At 43.9% G+C, this 26,413-nt stretch overlaps 1 protein-coding gene across 1 annotated transcript; it reads left to right on the top strand.

The window, feature by feature from the left end:
• Window positions 1–852: 852 nt before the first annotated feature.
• On the top strand, window positions 853–25,977 carry LOC149326333 (uncharacterized). The gene is made up of 5 exons (XM_089564539.1): window positions 853–916; window positions 5,570–5,580; window positions 22,849–23,235; window positions 23,733–23,940; window positions 25,586–25,977. The coding sequence occupies exons 3-5, from the start codon at window positions 23,065–23,067 to the stop codon at window positions 25,975–25,977; spliced, it is 771 nt and encodes a 256-aa protein (XP_089420665.1). The 5' UTR covers window positions 853–916; window positions 5,570–5,580; window positions 22,849–23,064.
• The last annotated feature ends 436 nt before the right edge of the window (window positions 25,978–26,413 follow it).

Here is a 26,413-nt window from a genome sequence, read left to right as displayed (position 1 = left end):
TGAGCGAGTAAACTTTACTGAATTGAAACAAAAACAAAGGCAGCATAAGTCTCCAACTAGCCCGGCAGATGGTGTTATTCAAGCATAAGTGGGCCTTGGTTCAGAGTCACAAAACCGAAAAACGGTAACTCGCGTGGAGGCACTCTCCGCCGAAGAGGGCGTTTGAAAGCTGCGATGCCTTTTTATACCGTCGAGACACTGCAAGGCTGATTGAAGAGCTGGTTGGAACCCCGTTTATCGCCATCCAGGCAATGGTTTCAATGTGCTGCTATATTTCTTTCCTTTTATTTTTTCTTATCATAAGTTTGCATCGCCAGCCTGGCCTCTCGTAATAGGCAAAAAAAGAGAAAGAAATCACGTATCATGCAGTCTCAGATATTAATCATGCGCATGCGCTCTACAGGTTGGCGGCATCTTGAGAATTGATATTAGAGAGTTTTAGTATAGCGTCAGCGCGCATAGGGTGACCCTATCTGCACGCGCATAGCGTCAGCGCTACGAGTCCACTTTCTCGGCTTATAGAATAGCGTCGGAAGCGGTAGCATAGCGTCGTTTGCACGCAGCGCCATGACGGCAAAAAAGAAAATGTAGTAGAAAAATATATTTTATGCAAAACGTTTTTATTTACAAAACAGTAGTAAATAACATTCCCATCAATTTATAAATGAAACAGTACACACCGAAAATAGTTAATACATTTTTCTTTTCTTCAGTCAGCTTTGTAGTCAAAAGTGGCCATCCTCATCCAAGCGCAGGACTCGCGCTACCATACCATACGCGCCTAGGTATCCGAAGCGAGCGCTTTCGCGCGTTGCCGTCTTTCCGGAACACAGTTTTTGTTCTTCGGAAACGATGCCGAGGTTAAGCCAAGCGCAAGCAAGCTTGCTTTGCGACCAGTTGCTTTACCTTGATTGATGTTGGAGCGACTTAGAAGACCTTGTAATAAAACAGCGCAAGGACACAGGACGAGAACGGAGAGAAAACACACACGGCGCTGAACTTGCAACTGCGTTTATTGGAAAAACACGCTGCTTTTCAAGGCAGGGCGTCAAGAAAGCGTGCGCATGCGCTTTGCCAAAAATACACTTATCGGGTAATAAAATGTCTCGTAAAGGCACGTGTGATTATCGGTGCTAACCACTGTTTAGCAACTTCATTTCCTTGGAGGACAATGCTACTGAAGGCTGGCTTACACATCTGTTTCCTTTTCTCAAGATATGAAATGCCTCTGCTACTTCCCCCGTGCTACGATCGTAATGTATGAACAAGACTTCGGTGTCAACGAAAAACGGGGTGCACTTACACTCGATACAATGCTTGGCCAAGTTTGTTGAACACTTTCCCAAAGAATTGTGGTGCTCCAAAAGCCGTACATTAATGCAATGACCTGTCTGGCCAATATAAGTACGGCCACAGGACAGAGCAATCTGGTAGACCACAGCAACCTTACACGAGACGAACTTGTTTGCATGGTTAATTTTACACCGTTTTCTTTCCCATTCCATCTCTCTTCCTTTGAACAGCTGCCCCCACCTTTCCTACCTTATTAGAAGCCGAGAACACAACGTTGACACCATACATGGCCCCCACTTTCTTAAATCTGTGCGAAAAGGAATGTATGTACACTGTAAAAAAAAATGCTCCTCAGTACAGAGAAACCCGCTGGTAATGCGTTGCCGGAGGGTTTTCCGCAACATGAATACAGCGACTCCGTCCGACGGTTGTCACATTCTTGGTAACGGAAAGTTACGCTATGCTATGAACGAGAATGAAATCGTTTCTTTGCAACGAATGCTTCTGTTGTGTTCTTATTAAAGGTCCCGTAATGTGTATGCATACTTCCTCCGTTCACTTGGAAGTCATCTGATCTAGAACGGAAATAATCTGCATTGTAATTATGTACTATCGAGAGCAAAAATAACAGGCCCCTGCCAGCGCGTGCCGATCCGCGCCAAACTGCATGCGAGCACCGCCTGACGAAGCGCTCCTAGTGCCGAGACCAGCGCAGTGGCGTGCGCCCATCTCGAGGAGCGCTACGCATTGCGTGCCACTGCGCTCGTCTCAGCATCTCGAGTGCTTCGTCAAGCGGCGCTTGCATGCAGTTTGGCACAGATCAGCACGGGCTGGCAGGGGTCTGTTATTTTTGCTCTCGATAATACTTTCAGTAGTACATGCACATGCATCTGTGTATAGTTTCTGCCCAGAACGTTCACTGCAGATATAGCAGTCCAGAGGCCGAGGAAATAAGTATTATGTACAAGACTTTCATGCATTTTATGTATTGCACACATACAGAGAATGCAACTTAGAATGAAAGAGTGGCAAGTGTTTGGTTGAGTACAAGTACATACGTTTTATTTTCATGACAAATTGCACACATTGTACCTCTAAACATTGCTGTCGGATTCATCTGAAAAGAAAAAAAAATCCTCATTTAGTAGCCACACAACACCTATTATAAATTTCACAAATACATTTGAACCATCCGCTATTGAACAATCGGCTTTCGTAGAAGCTTGTAAAAGCCATTTACGGAGAACCAAAGCAACATGATTCATTGCCTAAAATTCATTTCTCATAACAGTAAACAGCAAAAACCACAGGCCCAGGAAGAAGCAGAGAAAATGCGCTTACTCGGACACCACCGTGTGCATGAAAGTCTTTACGGTTGTCTACAATTTTGTGCAAATAGAAAGTAGCTAAGGATGGGTGCCAAATACAATTCAATGCAGATGCCTTTCATTACATAGTACTCAATGCACAACTTAGTGAGCAAGGAACATTAGTAACATCTGAAAAAGGCCAGACACTTGCCTACAAGCATGATGATGATTGTGATTTTTGATGGCGCGAGAAAATCTGAGTACAAAGAGCACCATGGCACAAGGTATCTTCTTCATCTCAAGGTAGGGCAATGAACCATTTGGCACGCATTTCACCCTAAAGAAGACGAGCACCAGGTAGGGAGAAAGCTTGTACCCATTGGATTGGTGGTTACCCAGCACTTGCCCACAAGCAATCAGGAAGCATACTTCCCCGAAACCTTATGCTTTCAGTCATAGTTTCCATTATCTCAGCATCTGCAAGAAAATGTACTAATCTCTGATGTCAGTGAAAATACAGCCACAGGTGCTGGTTGCAGCTCACTAAGGTATTCAAATATCTCTGCAGTGCGCCTCACGAGGAACAGATGCTTAAGTTTCCACAAAGGGCTCCTTGCAGAAATCTAACCGAAGGCCGCTGCCATGTTAACCTTTTCAACATGATGGCCCAGAAAGACAAAGTGTAGTCATGTGTCTGATGTAGAAAAAGGATGAAGGCATGAATCTTTCAGCTTCTTCAACAGCTGTGATGTGTTTGTAACTGGTATCGCTTGGTTTGGTTATTAGGGTTTAACGTCCCAAAGCAACTCAGGCTATGAGGGACGCCGTGTTGAAGGGCTCCGGAAATTTCAACCACCTGGGGTTTTTTAACGTGCACTGACATCGCACAGCACACGGGCCTCTAGAATTTTTCCTCCATCTAAACTTGGCCGCCGCGGCCGGGATCGAACCCGCGTCTTTCGGGTCAGCAGCCGAGCGCCGTAACCACCGAGCCACCGCGGCAGGGCTGTTGCTGGTATTGCTTCGCAGAGCTTCAGTCTTCTCTTTGACATTTCGTGAAATCATTCCATATCTGTGAAAGATCTCGCTCGCAAACATTTTGGTTCTAATGAAGGAGCAAAAAAGACCCATGTCCTAGGCCTTTTTCTGTGACACTAAAGGAAGGCTCGCTTTTAGGGTCATTATTACGAAGAGGTCCATGTGGCAACAAACTTTGAAACAATTTCTGCAAGGGCTGAGTGTTCTGAAGCCTAAGAATTTCTCATGAGGCGCCCTGTAGATTGAGTGCTCTGAAGCCTAAGAATCTCTCATGAGGTGCCCTGTAGATGCAACAGTAAGTAAGCTGTTACTGGGTCCTGTAAGTGCTATGTCATTTGACATTAAGGGTATGTACTTTTCCTCGACACATGCAGTGATGATGTATATGTCGAGCGAAAGCATAAAAGACTTCAAAGAGTTGCGCTTCCAGATTGCTTGCGGAGGAAAGCACAAGAGTCTGGCCATGCTCAGCTGTTACCTTTGCTTCTTTTTTGTTGAGTTCTGCAGTGAGTACTACGTAATGACTGAAGGTATCTGCATCGACTCATGTTTAACATCTGTCTGTGCGACCTCCATCTTGCACGACACGACAGGCAACTCCATAATGCCCTTCATGCACCGAGTGTCAGTGTGTTCTGTCAGCTTCCTGGTCCTGTGTTTTCTGTTCTTAAAGTTATTACTGCCTTCATTCTCCACTCCATGAAGCCTGAATGTGCTACACTGGGTTGCTCCACGCGTCATGCAGTAACCTGGCCATTATTTTCATACACCGGAGGCACTCAGGTCGCAAGCCATGCTTACTATATTCAGCAGATAAGTGTACATGTGAGACATATCATTTATAACCAATTTTAACAGTGGTATTTCGTGCAAGAATATCTAAATGCTACTCAATTTTTGCTCAAATTTTCAGATACACACTCTTATTCAGATTAAAAACATAATTTGGCTACTGTGCTCTCGTGATGCCACGTCTTGACTTTGCATCAGTAGCTTAGAATAGTGCCTCTGTTACCTCTGGCGATGAAATCGAAAATGTTCAGCAGAAGATTGTATGCATCCTTTGTGATAGATATATTGAGCGCTGTCGTTTCTAAGACTACGACTTTCTTCTAGCAGACCTTGGTATGTCTACTCTTTATGACATGGATTTTCTACATAAAGTTGTGCTCGGCTCTATTCACTGTGAGCCGTTATTGATGTCACTGCGATTTCGTGTGGCTCATGGAAAAACCACCAAATGCTATGATAGATTTTATCCTGACATGCATGCCATTTCACCAATGACTCGTTTGCAAATAATACAATTCAACTTTTTATGACATAAATATCTGTCTAATTTGCTGTTTTCATTGTTTATTCATTATGCTTGTTTTTCTTTACTATTATTATCATCGTATTTGTGACCATTTTTCTGTATTATGTCTGTTCACGTCATGGTGTTTGTATTGACTTAGTGTGCACTCGTTTAGGCCAATTGGCTGTTCAGGCTTATTTAAAATAAAATATCTACCTATCTATTTAAGCATTCATGCATTTAAGCACAGCACCAAGGTACTCACCAACTGTTTGAAGCACTGTGCGCAAGTTCTCGTGCCGACATGAATACAGGTACTTTGGAATGCACACTGTCCAAGTCTTCATCATGCCATGCCGCTCCCACACTCTGGTAGCAAAATTTTCCACTAAAAAAAGAGCAATTTTGTTTATGTTAGACTAGTAATATTAAATTTTACTATATACTAGGTACTTCTCATCATTCTACCCCAGACTAAACCATACACCAGTGATCATCATGTTTTAATTTTGTTGTATATGATCACAAAATGTGGTGTAATTAACAGGTTAGAAATTCTGGTCAAAATAAATCAGACAAAGTATTGTTTTAAAAAATCTGGGCACAAGGAAGAAGGAAGCTAGCCAGATAGCCTGGACGAATGTTTTCAGTTTCATGCAAGCATCAGTACCCTTGCACACAAAATGTACAATTTAGTGGGTTTACCCTTCCAGAATGGAATTTCATGCTGCAACCATCTAGTAATGCGAAAAAAATTTTTAACTTCCATTCCAGACAAAGGAAAGAAAATTCCTCTGGTTTTTCTTCACAAGCCTCTGCAAGTATACAATTCAGTGAATCTACTCTGCAAGTACGTGAACCTACCAGCACGAGACAATGACAAGAAAGGAGACAAAGCAGGCGCTGACTCGCAACTGAAGTTTATTGAAGTAAACAGGGAGTACATAGAAAAGCCAAACAACACCACAAACCACACAGTTACAGATATGCTATACCACAACATGAGTAAAAGATCGCTCTTAACTTTCCTCTCATCTAGATAGTCCAACTCGTTGCATATTAACACGATGGACAGCACACTCACAGATTTGTCACCGAGTCATAAAATGTGTCTAGCCTCGATAATTTTCCGGTTAATCTGCTCCGAATGTATCGCCAAAATGAGTGTTGCCAAAAGGAATGGCTAGCAGCCTTCACATTCCTTGCGATGTACAGATAAGTTAGAACCCCTACCAATATCCAAATAAAACGGCGCACAGAAAAAAAAAACACGCAGAACACAGGGAGAACGGACAGGACAAGAGAGCTCTTGTCCTGTCCGTTCTCCCTGTGTTCTGTGTGTTTTTTTTCTGTGCGCCGTTTTTAGATGGATCGATACCAACTAGCCCAACTTTCTGCTTTACTGAACAATATCCAAATATCTCTTGTGCTCCCGTAGTCTTACATTCACACACCTTCGAGTTTGACCAACATAAACCTAACCCCAAGATAACAGTATCCGATACACCACATACATTTTACAAGGCACATATGCTTTTCCCGGACCAAATTCACAAAATTATTCTTAACAATTTGACAGTTTGCAGACAACTTATTAGGGGCCAAGAGCACCATTTCTGCGTCATACCTTCTGACCACATTTTTCAAATTGTGCGACAATCTACGTATGTACAGTAACACAGTCGATCTTTTGGTATCTCGATGGCTGGCCGCGGCCGTATCCTGCCAATCCCTGTGAAGGGGTTTTAGCTTTAACATGCTAAAGAGAAGAATGGCGCAGCATCAAGTAATAAGGACAACAGGACAACAAGCACAAGTGCCAACCTTCGAACAGAACCCAAGAGCACGTGCTTGACAATCAGCACTGACAGTCAAGGAAATGAGAAAACACTGATTTGAACATTCAAGATTGAATGAGCCCGACCCTTGACTGCCAACGCTGAGTGTCAAGCACACGCTCTTGGATTCTGTATCTGCTCCAAGGTTGGCACTAATGCGTGTGTGCTCTCCTGCTGTCCTCGTTACATGATGCTATGCCATTCTTACCTTTAGCATGTCTGACCAACTTGATCAATCTTATACGCTCAGCTTTAACAATTTATCACACACTCCTGCAATAGCATGGTTGGGGAATAATGCTTTCGTAAGCCTTAAAATCTGCTCATGGAGACCACTTGTCATGCTGTGAAAGCATCACTTCATCAATACCGAGCCTAGCCTAGATGACGCAATGCTATCTTTCACTAGCTTAGAATGGTTCGGCCAATAGTCAAGTAGCTGCTTGACACTCCTGGGTGAATATCGGCAGCATACATGGCATGTGCAGAACATCAAGGTGAAGCCCAGAAACCGCAGCTCTTTTTGATGGGACATTTCCTCTAAGTAAATGCTAAGTTAAAGAAAGGCCTTGCTCCTTAAACAACTTGACAATATGCACAGGTCCCACACTATCGCAACCTTTTTTAAAAGACCAGAAAATCAGACGGAGTGAAAGATTTTCCCCAGCCCATGCAAGTTCTTGGCAATCACTCCATCCACCCTGCTTAAGAGAGTATTACTTAGCACAGAGGCATTCAATCGATACATATACTAGACTTTTGAACATATGCCGCACAGCCATACTCCAGAAACATGCTCTTCAAATAAAAGGAGGTAAGTCCAAAAAAAGACTATTACGCACCTGTTCCTAAACACAAGCTCATCATTGTGCTCCGATATACACATTCACAAGCTTTTCATAAGGTCCTCATACGGGATGGAATAAAATAGTTCTACATCGACACTAACCACCAGACAATCTGCTGGATTGCCATTCTTCAGATACTCAACCACGCTGCGAATTGAGTACAAGAAACGGATCTTCAAGATGCGAAGTAGACAAATGCTTTTGCAAATAACCAGACAAAATTTTGCAAGAACCCTTTTCTGAAATTTATCTGAAGAGCATGCTAGTGAATAGCATTTATTTTAAGAGCATGGCTGTAGAGTACTGCAGTGTGGTATGTGTTCAAAAATCTGGTATATGTAGTGGTTCGAAGATGGGCCTTGTGCTAAGAGATATTTTAAGTAGGGTGTATAGAATGATTGTCAAGGGCTTGCATGGACTGGGGGAAAAAATCTTTTGCTATGTTGATGATTTTCTGGTCTTTTACAAAGGTTCTGATAATTTGGGATGTGAACATATTCTCAAGCTGTTTAAGGAGCAAGGTTTTGTCTTAGATTTACCTTGGAGCAAATGTCGCCACAAAAAGAGCTGCGGTTTCTGGACCTTACCTTGATAAGTTGATCTGCACACACCATGTGTGCTGATGATATTCACCCAGGAGTGTTAAGCTGCTACTTGGACACAGGTTGGCTATTACAAGCTAGTGAAAGATAGCATTGGACTGTCAAGCCTGGGCTCAGAATTGATGAAGTCATGCTTTCTTAGCATGACGACTAGTTTCCAAGAGCACATTTTAGGTTAATGAACGCAGGATTTCCTAACCATGTTATTGCAAGAGCATACAATAAATTGTTAAAGAAGCCGAAAGCTTTTCACGGCGACCGCCGCAATCAGGCCGGGGCCAGCCAGCGAGATGCCTAAAGACCGGTTGTGTTACCGTACGTACATAGATTGTCGCACAAATTGAAAAATGCGGCCAGAAGGTATGATGGAAAAGCGATTTTCTTGGCCCCTAATAAGTTGTTTAAAATATGTAAAATTGTTAAGAATAATTCTGTGAACGTGGCTAGAGAAAAGTACACATGTGGAGTGAAATGTATATGTACCTTGTAAAAGGAACATGGTATCAGACACCGTATCTTGTGGTCGGGTCTATATAGGTCAAACTGGAAGGTGTACCAATGTAAGATTACAGGAGCACAAGAGGGTAGGGGTTCTAACTTTTCTGTATATTGCAAGGGATTTGAGGGCTGCTACCCTTTCCTTTTGGCAGCACACATTTTGGCAGTAAATTCAGAGAAGATTAAATGGTAGATTATTGAGGCTAGACACACCTTACGACTCGGTGACTAATGTGCAAGTGTGTTGTCTACCGCACTAACACGCAATGAGTTGGACTATCTCGATCAGGGGAATGTTCAGGGGCACTGACTCATGTTGTCATGTATGCTTATCTGTAATTGTGTGGTTTGTGGTGTTGCTTGGCATCTTCATGTATTCCCTATTCACTTCAATAAACTATGGCCGCGACTCAGCGACTGTCTTGTCTCTCGTCTCGTCTTTCGCACTGGTAGATTCACCATGATGTCTCACCTCTGCAGAAATCCAACACGACATTTTCCTCTTCACACTTGAGGTTCAGTACATAATAAGGCCAACGCCAGTCATCCGCAAGAAAAGTTCATGGCTCCATTAACACCGCCTCCTGCTTACAAGACACAGTGCGGCATTCATTGTAGATTCTACCTGCAACACAGAACGCAAAGTTTTAGTTTGAGTGGACTAAACTAGGAAAGCAGCACAAAATGTCTACAGCCAAACGGCCGAGCTGAAAGAAATAGAGGGTAGCGTAACAGTGAATATACTGATATAGTTTTGTGTAACATCTTCTATTCATGTAAAATGTACTTTTTTTTCTTATGCTGATGCCTGGGTACACTATTTTGTGCACTTATTGCATGGGCCCGAACTAGCAGCTTGCTAAGGGCCAAGATGCTTTTATCACCCTGTTTGTATAACCTTCATCCAAAGTGAATAAACTGATACTGATATTGCATGCAAGATATATGCATGATATATTGTGATATTCAACACCGCTACCATTGGCTTAGCCAAGTATTTATGCATAACAAAAAATGCAGTATCACATAAGTACTGATACAGTACTATTAGCGTTAATATTAGCAGTGCAGGTTCAATGAAATAAAAGGGGCCAAGTGCTAGCTGCCATTCCCACAGCAGGCTTGTGACCAATCGTCAGTTTAAAGGAAAAAGGAATGACTGAAAAGGGAGAGAGCCCGTAGGAAGGAAGACAGGCATAAAAGGACTTAGGATACAATAGGCAGGCAAAGTTATTTAACTCTTTCGGGACCGCAGAAAAAACGCAATTCTGATGAGTGTGAGAAATTATTTATTATTGCAAATACTCATTGCGCTATATAGCTTTAACATATATCAAAATATAGCAGATTAGATAGTATTTCACTCATAAAGAAAGATTAGACCTAAAAATGATATATAGTATTTAAAAAAATCTCACATTCGAGATTTTCTGAGAAAAAAACGTAAAAAAGTTCGAAAAGGCATGAATATACTAGTGAAAAACACACTTTAAAAAAATCCAAGATGTACAAAATGTGCTACATTGTCGTGTTTCTTGCTTGTGAAAATTTGGCACGCCTATCTACAACTGTCTTTTTTTTGTGTGAACTCTGGTGCCAGTGGTCAGCACTCAGGCTACTCAGGTCCCACGGTTCTTGTGCCACTCGACGAAGCAGTTCCGTACAGTTGTCAAACACAAGTGAACTTGGCATGTGCTGCAAAAGACATTCGTTTGAGCTCGATTTTCTTTTGCTCATAGCACAGCTTGCAGTTTCTGCGTTTTGCCACTTTTTCCGGCTTGTGGAGCGGATGTTTTGCGACGGGTGGTGGAGGTGCGTGTGCTTGCTTGGCACCGTCAAGATTCAGAAGCTGCTGAATGAGCTCTTCTCTAAAAGCTAGGTGGTCAAACCCAGCAGTGCGTGCCAGCTCAGGAATCTCTGGGTGCAATGTGCGGTGAGCTTGGAAGAGTACGAAACTGTTGACACATGCAATATCGATGCAGTGGAAGAACAGAGTCTTCCACCACCTCACGCTTCTCAGTAGAACATTATAATAGCCAATCATTTGATCCGATTTATCTACACCTAGCATGCCATTATTATAATCATGGATCAGCAGAGGCTTTTTTACAGATATCTGAGTCCAGGAGTTTTGTTTTCTTTCCCTTCTTTTTACGGTGACCGTGTCATTTGCAGTATGAACCGTGCTCATCATATTGACAACACGCCGGTCTTTCCACTGAAGGTACAGGATGTTCTGATCGCGTAACCATCGAATGTCGCCGCGTTGAGCTTTTTTCTCCCATCGTACATCCTTCAGTTCAGCAGGAAATCCTCGGCGATCCTTGCGTGTGGTTCCGCAAGCCAGTGTTTTTTGGCTGAGAAGATGACTAAACAGATGCGTAGAAGTGTAAAAATTGTCCATATAGATCCTGTAGCCCTGACCAAGATATCTATGGCACAGCTGGCTAACAACATCGAAAGCCAACCCATGGGGCCCTGGCTGCTCACGTTTAACAGTATACACACTAAACTGCACAGTATATCCGGTGCCAGGGTCGGCTAGGACCCAGAGTTTGTAGCCCCATTTTGTCACTTTGTCCTTGATGTATTGTCTAATGCCGGACCGCCCTTTCGACTTGACCATCCGCTCATCCACGGAAAGATCGCGGTGTGGCTGAAAAAGATTCGCTGAAACTTCGTTCATGTGCTCCAGGAGCCACCACATGTATCGGAGCTTTCCTCTTGAATTTTGAGTGGCATCGTCCAAGTCTGCAACATGCAACATTGCAAGGAGAGCTATAAACCGGCGTCGCCGCATGATCCGTGGTGGGAGCAGACCACTGTACAGATTTCCTACATTCCAGTACAACTTCAGCCGAGGAACATTCACAATGCCAATGTAAATTATGAGTGCGATGAACTTCAGCATTTCATTTGGGGTGACTTCCTCCCAAGATCCGTCGGAACTAGAATGCGTTGGTTTCGCTAAAATGTTAGTCCAAGCATATTTGTTAGTGTTTGCACAAATTGTTTCGATCACGTTCATCGAGAAAAACAGAAGAAAGAAGTCCAGAGCAGTCAGGAATTTTTTTGACCCGCTTCTGAGTGGCACGCCGACATCAGTGTCCAAGTGCACGCCGGGTTCCCGTCTCGGCGAAAACACAATCCGCTTCTGCGCTGGCGGCAGCAGATCACCACCGTAGCTTGTTGAGACCCTACCAAGTAAAGATAAAATAATGAGAACATATAGCGAGCCCGTTTACCTACTTCAGAGAGAACTCAAAGTGGAACAATGCTCACTTTCGGCTACTTGATGAAGTCCGCGGTTCGTCATCGCCCGAATCAGAGTCCGAAATGAAATCGGAGCTGCTGAAGTCGTCCCCAGACTCTTCGCTGCTCGGTTCGTCAAAAAAATCCGTTGCCGAAGCAGCGGAATCGCGCGATTGACGGCGGTCTCTTTGAGCGACCGCACGCGAGCACGACGCCATTTTCCACGGCGTCTCCTGCCGCCGCACTCCGGAAAATGCTCGCTCCCGTATCGCCGCCTGACGGAAAACAAACGAAACTACGCTGAAACCGAGATTCTAGTTCCTGTAAACCCCCTAGATGGCGCTACTTGTCCAAGCGCGCGGAAATTTGAACGTGGCAGCACGCGCAAAACCGTCGATCATATATGATCGATGGCCTATGGGTCGGTCCCGAAAGCAACCACAAAAGAAACATTAACACCCAAGTAAAGATATACAAGACCAACCATACCATTCTGCACAGTGGATAACTTGTTAACCTCATTTAGCCCAAAATATATTTTCATATATACTTGTCCTATAAAGTGATTACATTCATTAATAGCATAACTGACCGACTAAAACCAAAACAGGGGTGAAGGGCGGTGAATGAGCCCTAGGCGTGATGCTTTTGCCTTCCTAGTGGGACACAGAAGGATCATTCAGTCGAACATCGGGTCTCTGAGGTAAATATGTAGTTTAATATTAGCGGGAAAATAGAAGTAGTAACAACAAAGCAAGCAATGTAGCTGAACATTGTTCTATGCACATGAGAAAAAAAAGCATTATGAATAACCAAGTATGCAATGTTTGTAGCTGCACATTTCTTCACACACGTGTCTAAAACATATGCGTATGATCTGCCACAAGATAGTGTATCGTTTAGATAGGGTACCTGCTATGGCAGTAGTGCACAATCAGGATGGAATGAAATGCAAACAGCGCCTATGAACAAGACAAAACATTTCACCTGTGTGATTTCAGCTTGAGTATGCAGCTAGCCTGATTCCTGTTTCTGGTTAAGAGATCTACCTAATACACATATATGAACCCTTTCTAAATGTATACCTCGCTGCAAAGTAGAAAAGTACTGCACATGTATGTTCGCATTTCGTTCCGGCCTAACTGTAAATGCATAATGTGTGTCTAATGCATATCATTATCAGTCAAGGTTGTCACTTCCAACACCAAGCCGATATGTGAAACCTGTAAGAACTCCTTGAAGGCAAGAATCTGGAGACAAGCTTCTAGACCCACTCTGAAGGATGTAGATTTGGTGTTTAGTGTGGCATATAATTACTTCTGCATTAATAGCGAGCATGTAAGGCCAATACAAGGTGCTTCTGAATTTGGTCGCCTATAATTTGCTTGGGAGAACGCAAAATAATGCTAAAGAGCAATCTATAGACACAATATTGCATGCTGAATAAACAACAAGAAAAAAAGAAGGCAATGCTCTGGAAGCACCTTCAGTCATTCAAGACAAAAATGATGAGGCATGCTGATGCTGCTGCTTGAACAATAGAAAAAAGCCACTACTGCTTACTTACAATAAACGCTTTCTCTGAGCAAGCAATGAAAGACAACTGTAACTCATGAAACCTCACGTCATTCTTTTTACAAAAAAGGAATTTAAAAGGTTGCAATGCAAGAATCCCTGCCGTAATAGTATTCTCCTCACACTTGGGTTACACAAGCCAAGGCTTTTAACAGCATGGGTTTTTGCATGTGTTTATTCTGAAGCATTACCCGGTTGAAGCGACACAAAATATTTACTTCCCCATGAACCTGTGCGTGTAGCATAGTCACAGAAAATATTTTTTACACTGGACAGCAATACAACCGCATAGTGGCGTGACTGACACACAACAGGCTTCGGGGACAGTGCAAGACAATGATCTGAAATCCTACACAAAAGACCTGAAACATTACAATGGCTAAATCCTTGATAGTAGTATTTAACAGCCATCTAAATGCTCGTGCGCAACAGGTGGGAGCACTATACTGCGAAGCAACAGTTAACCTTTGCCACTAGTCTAAACAAAAGTGCGCCTCATTGCGACTTCCACTAAACTTTTTTGCTCCCAGTGCAACAAAGCAAGTACACAGTGGGCTCGAATGGCAACGGTACGATGTGTTAGGCTATCATGTCATCATCTTAACATAAACAATGCATGTGGTCTCTGTTCCGGACTGCCAATCAGCCTCGAGAAGACAAAGATGCTTACAAAAAAAGAACAAAGCAACAAGCTCTCAAACCTCACAGTGAACATAGAAGTAGTAGAACCATGTAACCTAGCCAATAGTTCGAAGCTAAGCAGCAGAAGAAAATATGTTAAGGCCAGGACTGACCAAACAGAAAATCATGGAGGAAACCTAAAAGCAGCAATAAGTAATGAGAGTGGAGTTGCCTTGATGTTCATTGTCAATACCTACTGCTCAAAGTAAAGGAAACCAGGGTATAAGAAATACAGCATTTCATATTATGCTTTGAGCAAATGCAGTGAGAATGAAACAGACTAGAGACTTGTCTTAGAACATTTTCACTCTTTACTTTGCACCACAGGAAAATAAATTTGTGTGCAGTTCACCTACTGCTTGGCACTGTCCTGGAAGGAATGAATCCAGGTCTCGAAAAGTCTACAGAGAGAATACTGATGCTGCATGTGCATTTTTCTCTAGACTCCCTCGTTTATTCCTTCCCTTAGGTTCAGGAGTCCACCGAGAGACAGTTACTGCCCCATTTCCTTTCCTCAAAAACCAATTTTAATTTCATGTTTCTCAACTGTCCTGAAATGTGTATAAGTTACCAATTTTTTTAGTGCCTAATTACATACTGTAATTTTTGCAAGGAATATGAGGTTGATGGACAGAAAAAAAAAGTCTGGAATAGTACCTTAGGTAACTTTGCACCTGGACAAACAGCTGACCCACTGGGCGTCCCCAAGGGCTCTGCTGCGAGGCGTCCCTAGCAACAGTAGCCGGTTGTCCAGATCCAAAGGAACCACGCGAATTATTACCGAAAAGTTTAAGGACAGCAGACGCATGAACACAAAACAGCTTTTCAGCACTGTTGCATTGGGATGAACGGTTCTAAATCTCTAGACCATACCTGGTAATAAGTATATTATCAGAAGACCATCTCGAGCGCAGAATGATCTCAAAGCACATTCGACACGCACTACCAACATGGACAGCCTGTGCTTAATTGAATTCAAAAGTTTACGCTGATCGACCAATGTCACTTCAAATAGAGACAGAAAGCGCATGCACGTTGTGCTGATGTTACCGTGAACATAACATGCGACGAGACACAGGATTACTATAGAAACAAAAAACCGCTTTCAAAATCTGAGAACAAATTGCTCACCTTCTCACAAGTTCACCAAACAGGAGACGATGCCGTGTGTCTGCCGCCAGTCACTCGCGATGCACAGAAACAATAAAAATGCAATGCCGCTGACTTTCCTTGAGCAATTTTGAGTCGATTAAACTTCAAACTGTTCGCACCGACCACCGTTCACCTCACCAAGCATGTGTGCACGGAGGAAGTAAAATTTATGCGGGCAAGCCAGCCGCGCAAAACGCCGAGCACGATGCCATTTGCAGAGCTATGGTGGCTAGCAGAGGTGCACGGGAAATTCATAGCGTCATTCGCGTATTCACGTCCATGCTTAAATCGCTGACGCCGCAAAAGCGCACCACCTTGAAAACATATCAGATGTATTTAATTTTACCGTAGCTTTTTAGCTGACAACTTGAATGGTTTTACATATTAAAATTTTCTTTTCGTTTCATGAGCGTTGTTACCACAAGAGCGCAGTGCATGCAGCTTGGCCGTGACGAGTCGAAGCGCTAGCCAAGCCCGCAGTCGGAACCATGCGCGGATAGCGGAGTGTGTGTGGCTCTTTTTCCTTCCTCCATGGTGTGTGGTGTTGAGTGAACAGGTGCTTTAGAACGGTTTTTGTTCTTCCGTGTTCGCTGTTTGCGTCCTGCGCGCTGTATTGTCGTTACGGTGTGTGTATGTGTGCGGCCCGTACGCCGCATTGGAGTGTACAACCGCTTGCTGTCCCATGCGGCATCGATGCATAGTAAAACGACCGTTCAGAATGTGCGTTACAATGCCAGTGGCCCTGCACGAAAGAGGAGACTTGAAGCCGGCGGAAAAGCTGCTCACCCTCGTGGGACTGCAAGAATCTGGCGAGGAACAGTCGACACGCGTTTCGGTGGATGATTGCGTTTATCAAGCTAAAAAATTCAGCACTGGCCAATAGCACTGATGAGCTGCTGCTGCGTCATGATAAACACCTGTCTAAAGTTTATTACAAGCTTGTTGGATGTGAACGTGGCCTTGAGTGGTATTCGTCGAGCAGCGGCCCTCAGGAAGTGGAACCAGTCGATACCTGAAGACGATTACTGTTTGCCCGCGCCCTGGCGCCTCGCTTCCAACCGCATGCGTTGGCGTTATTTATATCTGAATTTCACACGTAGTTGAACTTTCGCAAATATTACAGCCGCATCTTTCAAACGTGCCGTGTGAAGAGGACCCTTTTTCATATTTTTTTGTGGGAGGGGGTGGGGGAATGAGCGGCTGCTCAAATATCATTCTTTATTATTTTGAGCTTATTTTTCATATATGTGCCAGGTTGGCCCATTCTTGCCTCTTGGTTGCATGTAAGCAATGCATTTATTGGGCATAAGTTTCTTTGTTGTTGTATTGGCACAGGGTTAATGATTCTCATTGTATTGTGGTGACACATCATTGTATGCACTCCTTGCAGAATGTCTAAGGGGGTAATAAATTACTGAGCAGAGAGTATACCTTGTGATAAATGTGAGGAACATTACTGATTTACTTCACACTTGGCATGTTGCGTTGTCGTTAGTGGTTACGTATGTCTTGCCTGCTGCTTTCCAGTGTAGGGGCGAGAGGCATGTCAAGCTCCACTTTGCAGCTTTTTTCTGTCCACTATTTACTGGTCAACATGGTAAAATAAACTGAACATAATGCATGCTTGCTGAGACTTAGCTTAGACTACAATTCATTTATTTACTCTCAGGGCCTATCAGCGCCAGATAGAGGAGTGGGTGGCTAACAAAAAAACATGTATAATAGGCAGATTAGTTAAGGTGATTATACACAGCATACTTGAAGGCATCGGATGCAGTGATGGACATGACGAAGGCAGGGAAGACGTGACAGTTGGAAACGTAGAAGAGTAGAGATCTGCGTGAGCTTGCACAGGACTTAAGGTGAACACTAGCAAAAAATTAAGAAGGTGCAGAGGACTGAGGCCAGAGTTAAAGCTAGTTTAACAAAGAAAAGAACCTCTCAGGAAGCCAAAATGAGCACATGCAAGCAGTTACGTAAACATGGAACCTAAAACTTTTTGGATGGAAGAAAAGCCAAGGCACATTGCTCATTGTGACGTTGCTTAAAAAGTGGGTGTCTAGTTGTTCACCTTCATATCCGGTCCTTCCACACCTAGCAACTGAAATGCCATCAATGAGGAGCATCTCCAATCACTCTAATTGCATGGGAGGTACTCATCCCCAGATGTCAGAGGCTTGGTGTCTCATTTTAGTCTAGATAGTTTGGTAGATATAAACATTACCACATCTAAGAGGCATGTGGTGTCTTGTTGTTCACCTTCATATCCGGTCCTTCCACACCTAGCAACTGAAATGCCATCAATGAGGAGCATCTCGAATCACTCTAATTGCATGGGAGGTACACATCTCCAGATGTCAGAGGCTTGGTGTCTCATTTTAGTCTAGATAGTTTGGTAGATATAAACATTACCACATCTAAGAGGCATGTGGTAGCCTTGCAGGGGGTGTATTTTGTAAGTCTTACAGCATGTTGTGCAATGCTGGCATGTTTCATTATTTACATTCAAGTAATATGTTAGCACAGGCGAGAAAGTTTGTAACGGAGCAGAAAAAAACAATATTCATGCCATGTCTTAGCCGCATTCTTAGTACCATATAAAACAGTGCGTATAAGGAACTCCTCATTTTTTTATAATTTTTCTGTCTGAGCACTGGTTTTTTGCAAGTTAGCAGGGTTCTACAGTCTTCTGTGGCTGTCGACTGGCCCGCATGTTTGTCAAAGCTGCAGAGTTCATGATGGGTCGTGTCAGTGCAAGCTAAATAAAGGTGGATAGGAAATTCATGCTTCCAGAGTACATTCCAGAAAAAACAGCTATTATTTCCTACTCAGGATGAGGGAGCAGCACCGACGGTGCACATCCTCCTTGTCACTACAGCAATTATGGCTGCTCACTGCTTTTTTGCAGCGTTTCATTTATCCGCAGGAAGACCAGGCATGAATGGCTGGTTATAGGTACCTAATAAACTGAACATTGCAATTAGCAATATTTTGTTGTGCCTGTGCTTTTATTATCCGTGAAGGAGTTAGTGTTTTTGATTGATCGTTGTGTAGCAAAGATGTGACTGCTACATTGCACTGCATTCACAAATTTGTTTGCCCATGCTTTTGGCTTTCTCAGTGGTTCGTTTCCTTATCAAACGGCAGACGGAAATTTGGCTTTCACCTTGTGCACTTTCATCATGTTTGTAATGTATTTTCAGCTGGTGTTCAGTTTCAATTTAGAGAAGTTGTCTAACCATTGTCTGTGTCTAATTTTTTTTTATCTCTTGACCTCATTAAGCTGCATTTCTAAATTATTTATTAAATGCATTTATTAATTGTTACCCTGTCATGTAGTTAGCAACATGGTGAAAATATTTTTTTATGAAGTCAACGTTCTTCTTTTAAAGTTATAGCAAAGTAAGTCCTTTGTTATTTAATGTTTAATTTAATCCCTCAACGCTGAAGCAACATTATGCGTCACTTGGGTCTAATTTGATTATCACCCCCCGTCGGATCTTCACCTTTGCACGTGGGGTTAATCTCATTTTCGCCATGCTAGTTTGTGGACATTGTTGAACAAGAGTAAACCACACAGATTGGAAATGGGACGTCATGTGGTGCCTAGTCCGGGGGCCAACAGTTACGGCGAGTAATACGTTTCAGAAAATGCATAATACGGCCAGCCACCTTCACGAATGTGTTACGGATGGACCCTCCAGTTCAAATGCAACAGAGCAAGCGTGTGTTCTGTTATGGAGAGTTTGTACGTAACATTCACGGAATTTTTTTGCAGTGTACGTACGGCATTACAGCTATATTCTTTGTTCTATCGTCCACACTGGAGCGCTGCTGAGAGTTACGTTCGGGGGTTTTCAATTTTTTCAGGCTCTTTTCCGCACACGACAGAAGAACTGAGTCCGGGAAACCGGCCTGCTTACAGAGGTGTACCTGGGCGCAGAGGCTAGTCTTTTGGAAACGAAGAGCGCACAATTTTCCACAGGAATTCCGTGAGCTGTTCTGTAGTCTTGCACCACTCGCGGAAGAGGCGTTGATTCCGGCGTTAATCCTTGCAGCAGCACCTTGTCCGAAGCATGTCCTTGAAAAACCTCGCCTGTCTCCAATATTCACTCTGGATAATCTTGCACATTCTCCTGGTATGGCCCACAGATGGTCTCAGCATACCACACATGGCTTGCAGATCCGTAGGGCAGGTTCCATGACGGAGATGGTAGGAGGCTCAGCGGGCACGGAAAATGCTCACGGCGATGAGCGGAGACAAAACGGCTGGTTGTGACAAATCCAGGTGTCGACATGTAAAAGAGGCCCAGGAACTAGAAATGAACTTTAGTAAAATGGCAGTTTGGGCGAGTTGGTTAAACATCCTGTAATAAAACAGCGCAAGGACACAGGACGAGAACGGAGAGAAGACACACACGGCGCTGAACTTGCAACTGCATTTATTGGAAAAACACGCTGCTTTTCAAGGCGCCGCCGCGATGGCTCAGCGGTTATGGTGCTCGGCTGCTGACCCAAAAGACGCGGGTTCGATCCCGGCCGCGGCGGCTAGAATTTCTTTGGAGGAGAAATTCTAAAGGCCCGTGTACTGTGCGATGTCAGTGCACGTTAAAGAACCCCAGGTGGTCGAAATTTCCGGAGCCCTTCACTACGGCGTCTCTCATAGCCTGAGTCGCTTTGAGACGTTAAACCCCATAAACCAAACCAAACCAGCTTTTGAAGGCAAGGCGTCAAGAAAGCGCGCGCATGCGCTTTGTCAAAAATGCACTTGTCGGGTAATAAAATGTCTCGTAATCGCACGTGTGATTATCGGTGCTAACCACTGTTTAGAAACTTCATTTCCTTAGAGGACGATGCTACTGATGGCTGGCTGACACATCTGTTTCCTTTTCTCAAGATATTACATGCCCCTGCTACTTCCCTCGTGCTACGATCGTTATGTATCGGAAGATCTTGATGCCGAGAATGTATCGCCGAGTTATGCCGAGTTATGTATCGGATATCGGAAGACCTTTGTGCCGAGAAAGCCCGCCATACAGTGATGAAGAATTTCAGGACCGCCAAGGTAAAACCAGCACGTTGTAAACAGAAGGCAGAGGCTCTGCTGCTTAAACTTAATTTAGAAGGGCTAGCAAAGAAGGTGAAAGATGCTGAGCTAGGGGTTCTGGAAATCTTCGCGGCCAAGACACATATGCCGGAGATTCCGTTCAGGGCAATAGTTTCCGAGCATCGCTCTTGGCAGTTGGTGGTTTCCACGTACCTAAACAGACATCTTTCAACACTACATGTGAATGACCCGTTCCTGGTTCCCAACTCGGAGGAAATTGTCAACTTTCTACTCAATGACAACCCTGGAGACTGTTCCGGTTTTAGCATAGATGTGGAAGATCTGTTCTTTTCCCTACCGCATGTGCCTCTCCAGCAATATATACAACTGTCCATTAAAGATCAAAATGACGAGCATGCTTTTCAAGATAGATGCGGAATTTCTACCGCATCCTTTCTGGAACTCCCCACCTTCTATCTCAAGAATACGTACGTCGCTTGGGAAAACCAGTCTTGCAAAAGTCTGTCGTGTGTATAGGATCAAAAGTAGCCCCGGTGCTTAGCAGCATTTTCCTTAGTCATGTCGACAAGGAAGTGGCGAATGAATTGGCAGGTGGTTTTATACGCATTTTTAGGTATGTTGATGATTATCTTGTAGTTGTGAAGTCCCCTCAGGCAGAAACCGTGTCAAGTGTTTTAGATTGTTTTGTAAAGAACGGGTCCGGCCTGAAATTTACGCCTGAAATTCCTCAGCATAACACATTACAATTTTTGGACTTACTGCTGGTCTTTGAAAAAGACCACGTGTGCTGGCAATACTCCCCTCGGAGTGAGTGAGAAGCCCCTGTTGAACTATAGGTCTTGCCACTCGAAACTAGTAAAAAGCGGGATAGTAACCGGTTGCATGAGTATGGCGTTAAAGAAATCCTGTTCTCACAAAGTGAAGACTAGCCTCTGCGCCCAGGTACACCGCTGTAAGCAGGCCGGTTTCTCGGACTCAGTTCTTGTGTCGTGTGCGGAAAAGAGCCTGAAAAAATTGAAAACCCCCGAACGTAACTCTCAGCAGCGCTCCAGTGTGGACGATAGAACAAAGAATATAGCTGTAATGCCGTCCAGGTGCGGCCAGAATAACACGGAGCACAGGAAGGGTCGCGGAGCAGTAGAAACCTGCTTATGCGCGCTGCCTAGCAGTGGCGACAGGAACTATCTTAATTTGGGCGCGGCGAGATGGCGCCGGTAGCACGGACCCACTCTTTCCGCAGGCCTATCAACATCACAGCATATAGCATGCAATCCCTTGCTCTATGATCGACTGATACTCTGCTGACAGCGCCATGCGCTTCGTTGCCGCGTTTCTCGCATTGATGAGCGGCGAGCGCTATAAACGTGCGCAAGACGGCCGTTTTGGCATTACGTGTTATCTGGGCCCTTCAGTCCGCGCGGCCACCGAGGCTGAAGTGAGCACGCCTGGATGAAAGCAGCACCTGGCGGTGTTGCCCGAACCAGCGCAGCATCTTTCGAACAGTGATAACGGTAGGGTTGCAGCAAAGAGGGGGGCTCGGCGGCAGCCACTCTCGCTGCGCGCGGATAGCCAGGGGTGTCTTTGTTGTGCTGATAGGTGGCGCTTAGATGCAGTTTCTGCTAGCTTGGCCGCCTTTCGCGTGCTCCGTATTATTCTGGCCGCACCTGTACGTACATTCCCTTTCGCACAGATTTAAGAAAATGGGGGCCAAGTATGGTGTCAACGTTGTGTTCTCGGCTCCTAATAAGGTAGGCAAGGTGGGGGCAGCTGTTGAAAGGAAGAGAGATGGAATGGCCAAGAAAACAGGGTGTAAAATTAACCATGCAAACAGGTTCGCCTCGTGTAAGGTTGCTGTGGTCTACCAGATTCCTCTGTCCTGTGGCCGTACTTATATTGGCCAGACAGGTCGTTACATTAATGTACGGCTTTTGGAGCACCAAAATTCTTTGGGAAAGTGTTCAACAAACTTGGCCAAGCATTGTATCGAGTGTAAGTGCACCCCGTTTTTCGTTGACACCGAAGTCTTGTTCATACATTACGATCGTAGCACGGGGGAAGTAGCAGAGGCATTTCATATCTTGAGAAAAGGAAACAGATGTGTAAACCAGCCTTAAGTAGCATTGTCCTCCAAGGAAATGAAGTTGCTAAACAGTGGTTAGCACCGATAATCACACGTGCCTTTACGAGACATTTTATTACTCGATAAGTGTATTTTTGGACAAAGCGCATGCGCACGCTTTCTTGACGCCCTGCCTTGAAAAGCAGCGTGTTTTTCCAATAAACGCAGTTGAAAGTTCAGCGCCGTGTGTGTCTTCTCTCCGTTCTCGTCCTGTGTCCTTGCGCTGTTTTATTACAAGATGCTTAACCAACTCGCCCAAACTGCCATTTTACTACAGTTAGAAGACCTTTTTCTCGGGTGTCGGGAGCCAGCGACCCGACGCTACGTCTCCTGTAACGGGCTCCTCAACGTCGGCGCCTTGGAAGAGGAGACATTCCGACGAACGCTTCGTTTCGAGAAGGAGCATCTCGATAACTTGAAGACAGCGTTGCTCATACCTGAAGCCATCGATAGTAGCCAAGGCGTCAGAGTTTCCGGCGAGGAAGCCCTTCTAATGGCTCTCCGCCAACTGGCCTACTCTAATAGGTGGTGGGATTGGGAGCCAATTTTAGGCCGCCACTGCTCGGCAATGTCGAGCATTGTGCCGACTCTTTTAGTCCACCTCCTGGATCTCATGGTACTGCACCAGTGGTTGCAGCTCGCCAACTTGGCGCGTTTTTCCGAGGTACGTACACATCAAACAATACGCGTTCCTGTACGAAGCGGAAGAGATTCCGACCTCCCATTGTTAAAACCGCTGCTCGCCTTTTGCGGCCCTTCCCGACTGCGCATTTCATGATTAAAAAAAGGAGAAAAACAACAACCGTGCGCGCCTTTGTGCTGGGGCGCTGTGATAAAGAAAGGGAAACAAGAAAATGAGCGGTGCGGGTAACGGGCCTCCAGCGCCTCGCGGCTGTGGTTACGTGAATGTTCCTGAAAAAATAAAGCACCTGCGTCTGCTGAGCCCGTTGAAAACGGAACCATGGGAACTTTGAAGTGCGCTGAAGGGCCCTCCGCAGCTTCTTAGCTTGAGTACAGGTTTTTTTTTTCTTTTTCCTGGAGTTCGAAGTTACGAGCATGAGTTATATGCAAGGGCAGGTTATGCCCTCAGTACACGGAAATAAATGAAATATGGTATATAAAAACAAAAACCAAAATAGAAATGTGCTTGTTTTGTTGCAGGCTGTTCATCGCAGGAGTGCCCCCCTTTCCAACTCTTGGGGATTTGTGGACGGCACGGCCAGGCCTATTTGTAGGACGACAAGAAGCCAGAGGATATATTTCTCTGGTCACAAAAGGCTACATGTGTTAAAGTACCAAGCGATAATGTATGCTAATGCCATCATATGTGAGCTTGATGGGCCGTACCCTGGTCACAGACATGATGCTGGTGAGTGAAACGTGATTAATTTTTGCAATTTGGAATAAAAAAAAGGCGAAAATACTACGATTAGGTATATCAAAACCTTCAACAGAAATAAACTCATTACTGAGAAATGTGTTCAGAATCCTATATGTACCAGAACAGACATGAAATTTCAAATTTTAACAATTTATCTGATCTGCTTACTTGGAAAGTGTCAGTTGTGGACTTTGATTTCCCCGCTTCTGCCCGCAAAAAAGTCATGAATTGGGTGATTTACGGGCTGGCTAGCAGTGCCACTGGCAGGACATCTGACATATCATTGTCATGACAGTAGAGTCTGACATATCAATATCGTGACAGTAGAGTCTGACGTCATGTTGTTTTCCAGCCCTGGCGCTGTCAGAGACCAAGAGTGCTGGTGCGAAATTGCTTCATGCTGCTTGACCTCATTCCTACTGTAACTAGGGCTGTATGCATATTTCAAAGCTATAAACAATGGATATTTGAAACATTGTACGCTTTCAACATTACTTGGGCAATATGAAGAGTTCACTATATGTAAAAGTGGAAATTATTCATACCGGCTTGCCCGTTTGTTTTGCCAGGGAAACATAAAGTACATTAAAGCATCTACATTCTAGGTGTATAGCTATTAAGCACCTTGCATAGGTTGTGAAAACATCTATTTGTTGTTGGAGAGTGTCACTGAGACCAGTATATATTAGGCATTCATTGCAGTGAATAATGTTGCTGCAAAGACTAAAAGTTATCAGATAATGTCATGTCAACAAAGGTAGAAAATTAAACATTCGCGCCTTTCTCCACTTTCTTTATATAAGGGCTAAAATATGCATTCTGAATGGGGCGTGGTACTATGCAGAGCTGTGTGCTTTTGCATGTATTTGATGGGGAAGTAAAAAACACATGCTTCTTGTTCACCAAGGACGACAGGAAATAGTGCCCTGTCGTGTCTTCGTTGTTTTTTTTCCGCTGTGTCATATTTTACAGCACTAAACGGACTATAAGCAAAAATAAGCCAATGCTTTTTGAAGGGAAGGAAAGACAGCCATCACCATAGCTCAGGTAGTAAGGCCACCAGATGTATACTTCAGACATTTTGAGTTCGATTTGCACCGGTGGCATGTGGTTATCCGTTTGTTTTACGTTATTATTAGTTATCAGTTTCTACCAGGAAAGTGAAAAGTCAATTTCTTCAAATTTACCAGAAAAATATTCAAAAAATATCACCTATGGTTTCCACAGCACCGAAGACTGCTGTCTTTGTAGTCATCAATGCTTTTTGAGTTCCATATCTAAGTAGCGTTATGGTACCGAGTTTAAAAAGAAGTCTTGTGCCAGTTTTATACGGGAAGTATTGCGTGGGTGCACTTGAGATAATCCTCTTTTGTGCATGTTGTATTATGAGCCCCCTTCCTTCTTTTAATATGTTCTTTTTTTGTGCTTCGTGTTTGCTATAGCATGGCAAGACATAGACACGTTTTGTTGCATATTAGGCACCTACCCTAGTAGATAAAAGTCTACAAATAGCACTCAGTCACATTCTTCCTTAGGTTAAATTTCATCTTACTGAATATGCTAGTTTCACAGCTAAGAATTGTATTGTTATATTCCTCACATATGTCTTCATATTAGTTACCATATTTTTCAGGCATCCTTCGTGACAGTGGCCTCCACGGAAAGCTTGTGTATTTGGTGCGAGGCTCCACCGTCACAACTTATGGTGATCCCGCCTATCCATTGCGTCCCCACCTCATGCGGCCATATGGCGGCGCCACACTAAGCCAGCAGCAACAGGCATTAAACCGAGGAATGAGCACTGTTCGGCAGGCTGTGGAGTGGAGATTTGGAAAGACAATAGGCTTGTTCGCCTTTCTTGATTATAAGAAAAATCAAAAATTGTTGCTTCAGAACGTACCGCAAATGTACAAGGTTGAAACCATTCTGACAAACTGTCACACATGCCTTTATGGGAGCCAAGTGAGCATGTTCTTTGGTTTGCGGCCATCATCTCTGCATGAATATCTAAGGCCAGACGCCTGAGCACTTTCTCTGTGATCAGCTTTTGCTGCCTTTTTTTTTCATTTCAGTGTAACAGATTGAAAAAGTACTCTTTTAATGTAACAGATAGATCCTTGTCCAAGTGCTAGAAGTAACAGTAAAAACTAGACTTCCTGAGGCTTTAACAACGCAGTCTCATTAAAGAGGTGAAATAATTCATCTCGCATGTGTAGAAAGTGGTAATTAGCTCTAAACAAAGTAGAAGAGGTCATGCGTTTATTCTCACTTGCCGACATGGTTGCTTTTACTTCTACTTTGTTTATAGCCATTTACCACTCCCTAAACTCGTGACATCAATCATTTCCTCTCATTAGCAACAATAGTAAAACCAAAACACATTTGCTTGCCACCGTGTCAGAGTGCATTTCTTTGCGATTGTATCTTGACGAGTTCCTTAACTTCCTTACTCTTGTCTGCA

This window comes from Amblyomma mixtum, chromosome 10 (assembly GCF_055824585.1).
Source record: "Amblyomma mixtum isolate Tamu chromosome 10, ASM5582458v1, whole genome shotgun sequence".
In the NCBI taxonomy this organism is placed as follows: Eukaryota; Metazoa; Arthropoda; class Arachnida; order Ixodida; family Ixodidae; genus Amblyomma; species Amblyomma mixtum.
This window is presented reverse-complemented; position numbering and strand designations above follow the sequence as displayed.

Coding starts and splice junctions, on each gene's coding strand:
- LOC149326333 (XM_089564539.1), top strand. CDS start 23,065: ATGGCTCTCCGCCAACTGGCCTACTCTAATAGGTGGTGGGATTGGGAG. Junction 23,236..23,732: donor ACTTGGCGCGTTTTTCCGAG/GTACGTACACAT, acceptor GTTTTGTTGCAG/GCTGTTCATCGCAGGAGTGC. Junction 23,941..25,585: donor TGGTCACAGACATGATGCTG/GTGAGTGAAACG, acceptor CATATTTTTCAG/GCATCCTTCGTGACAGTGGC.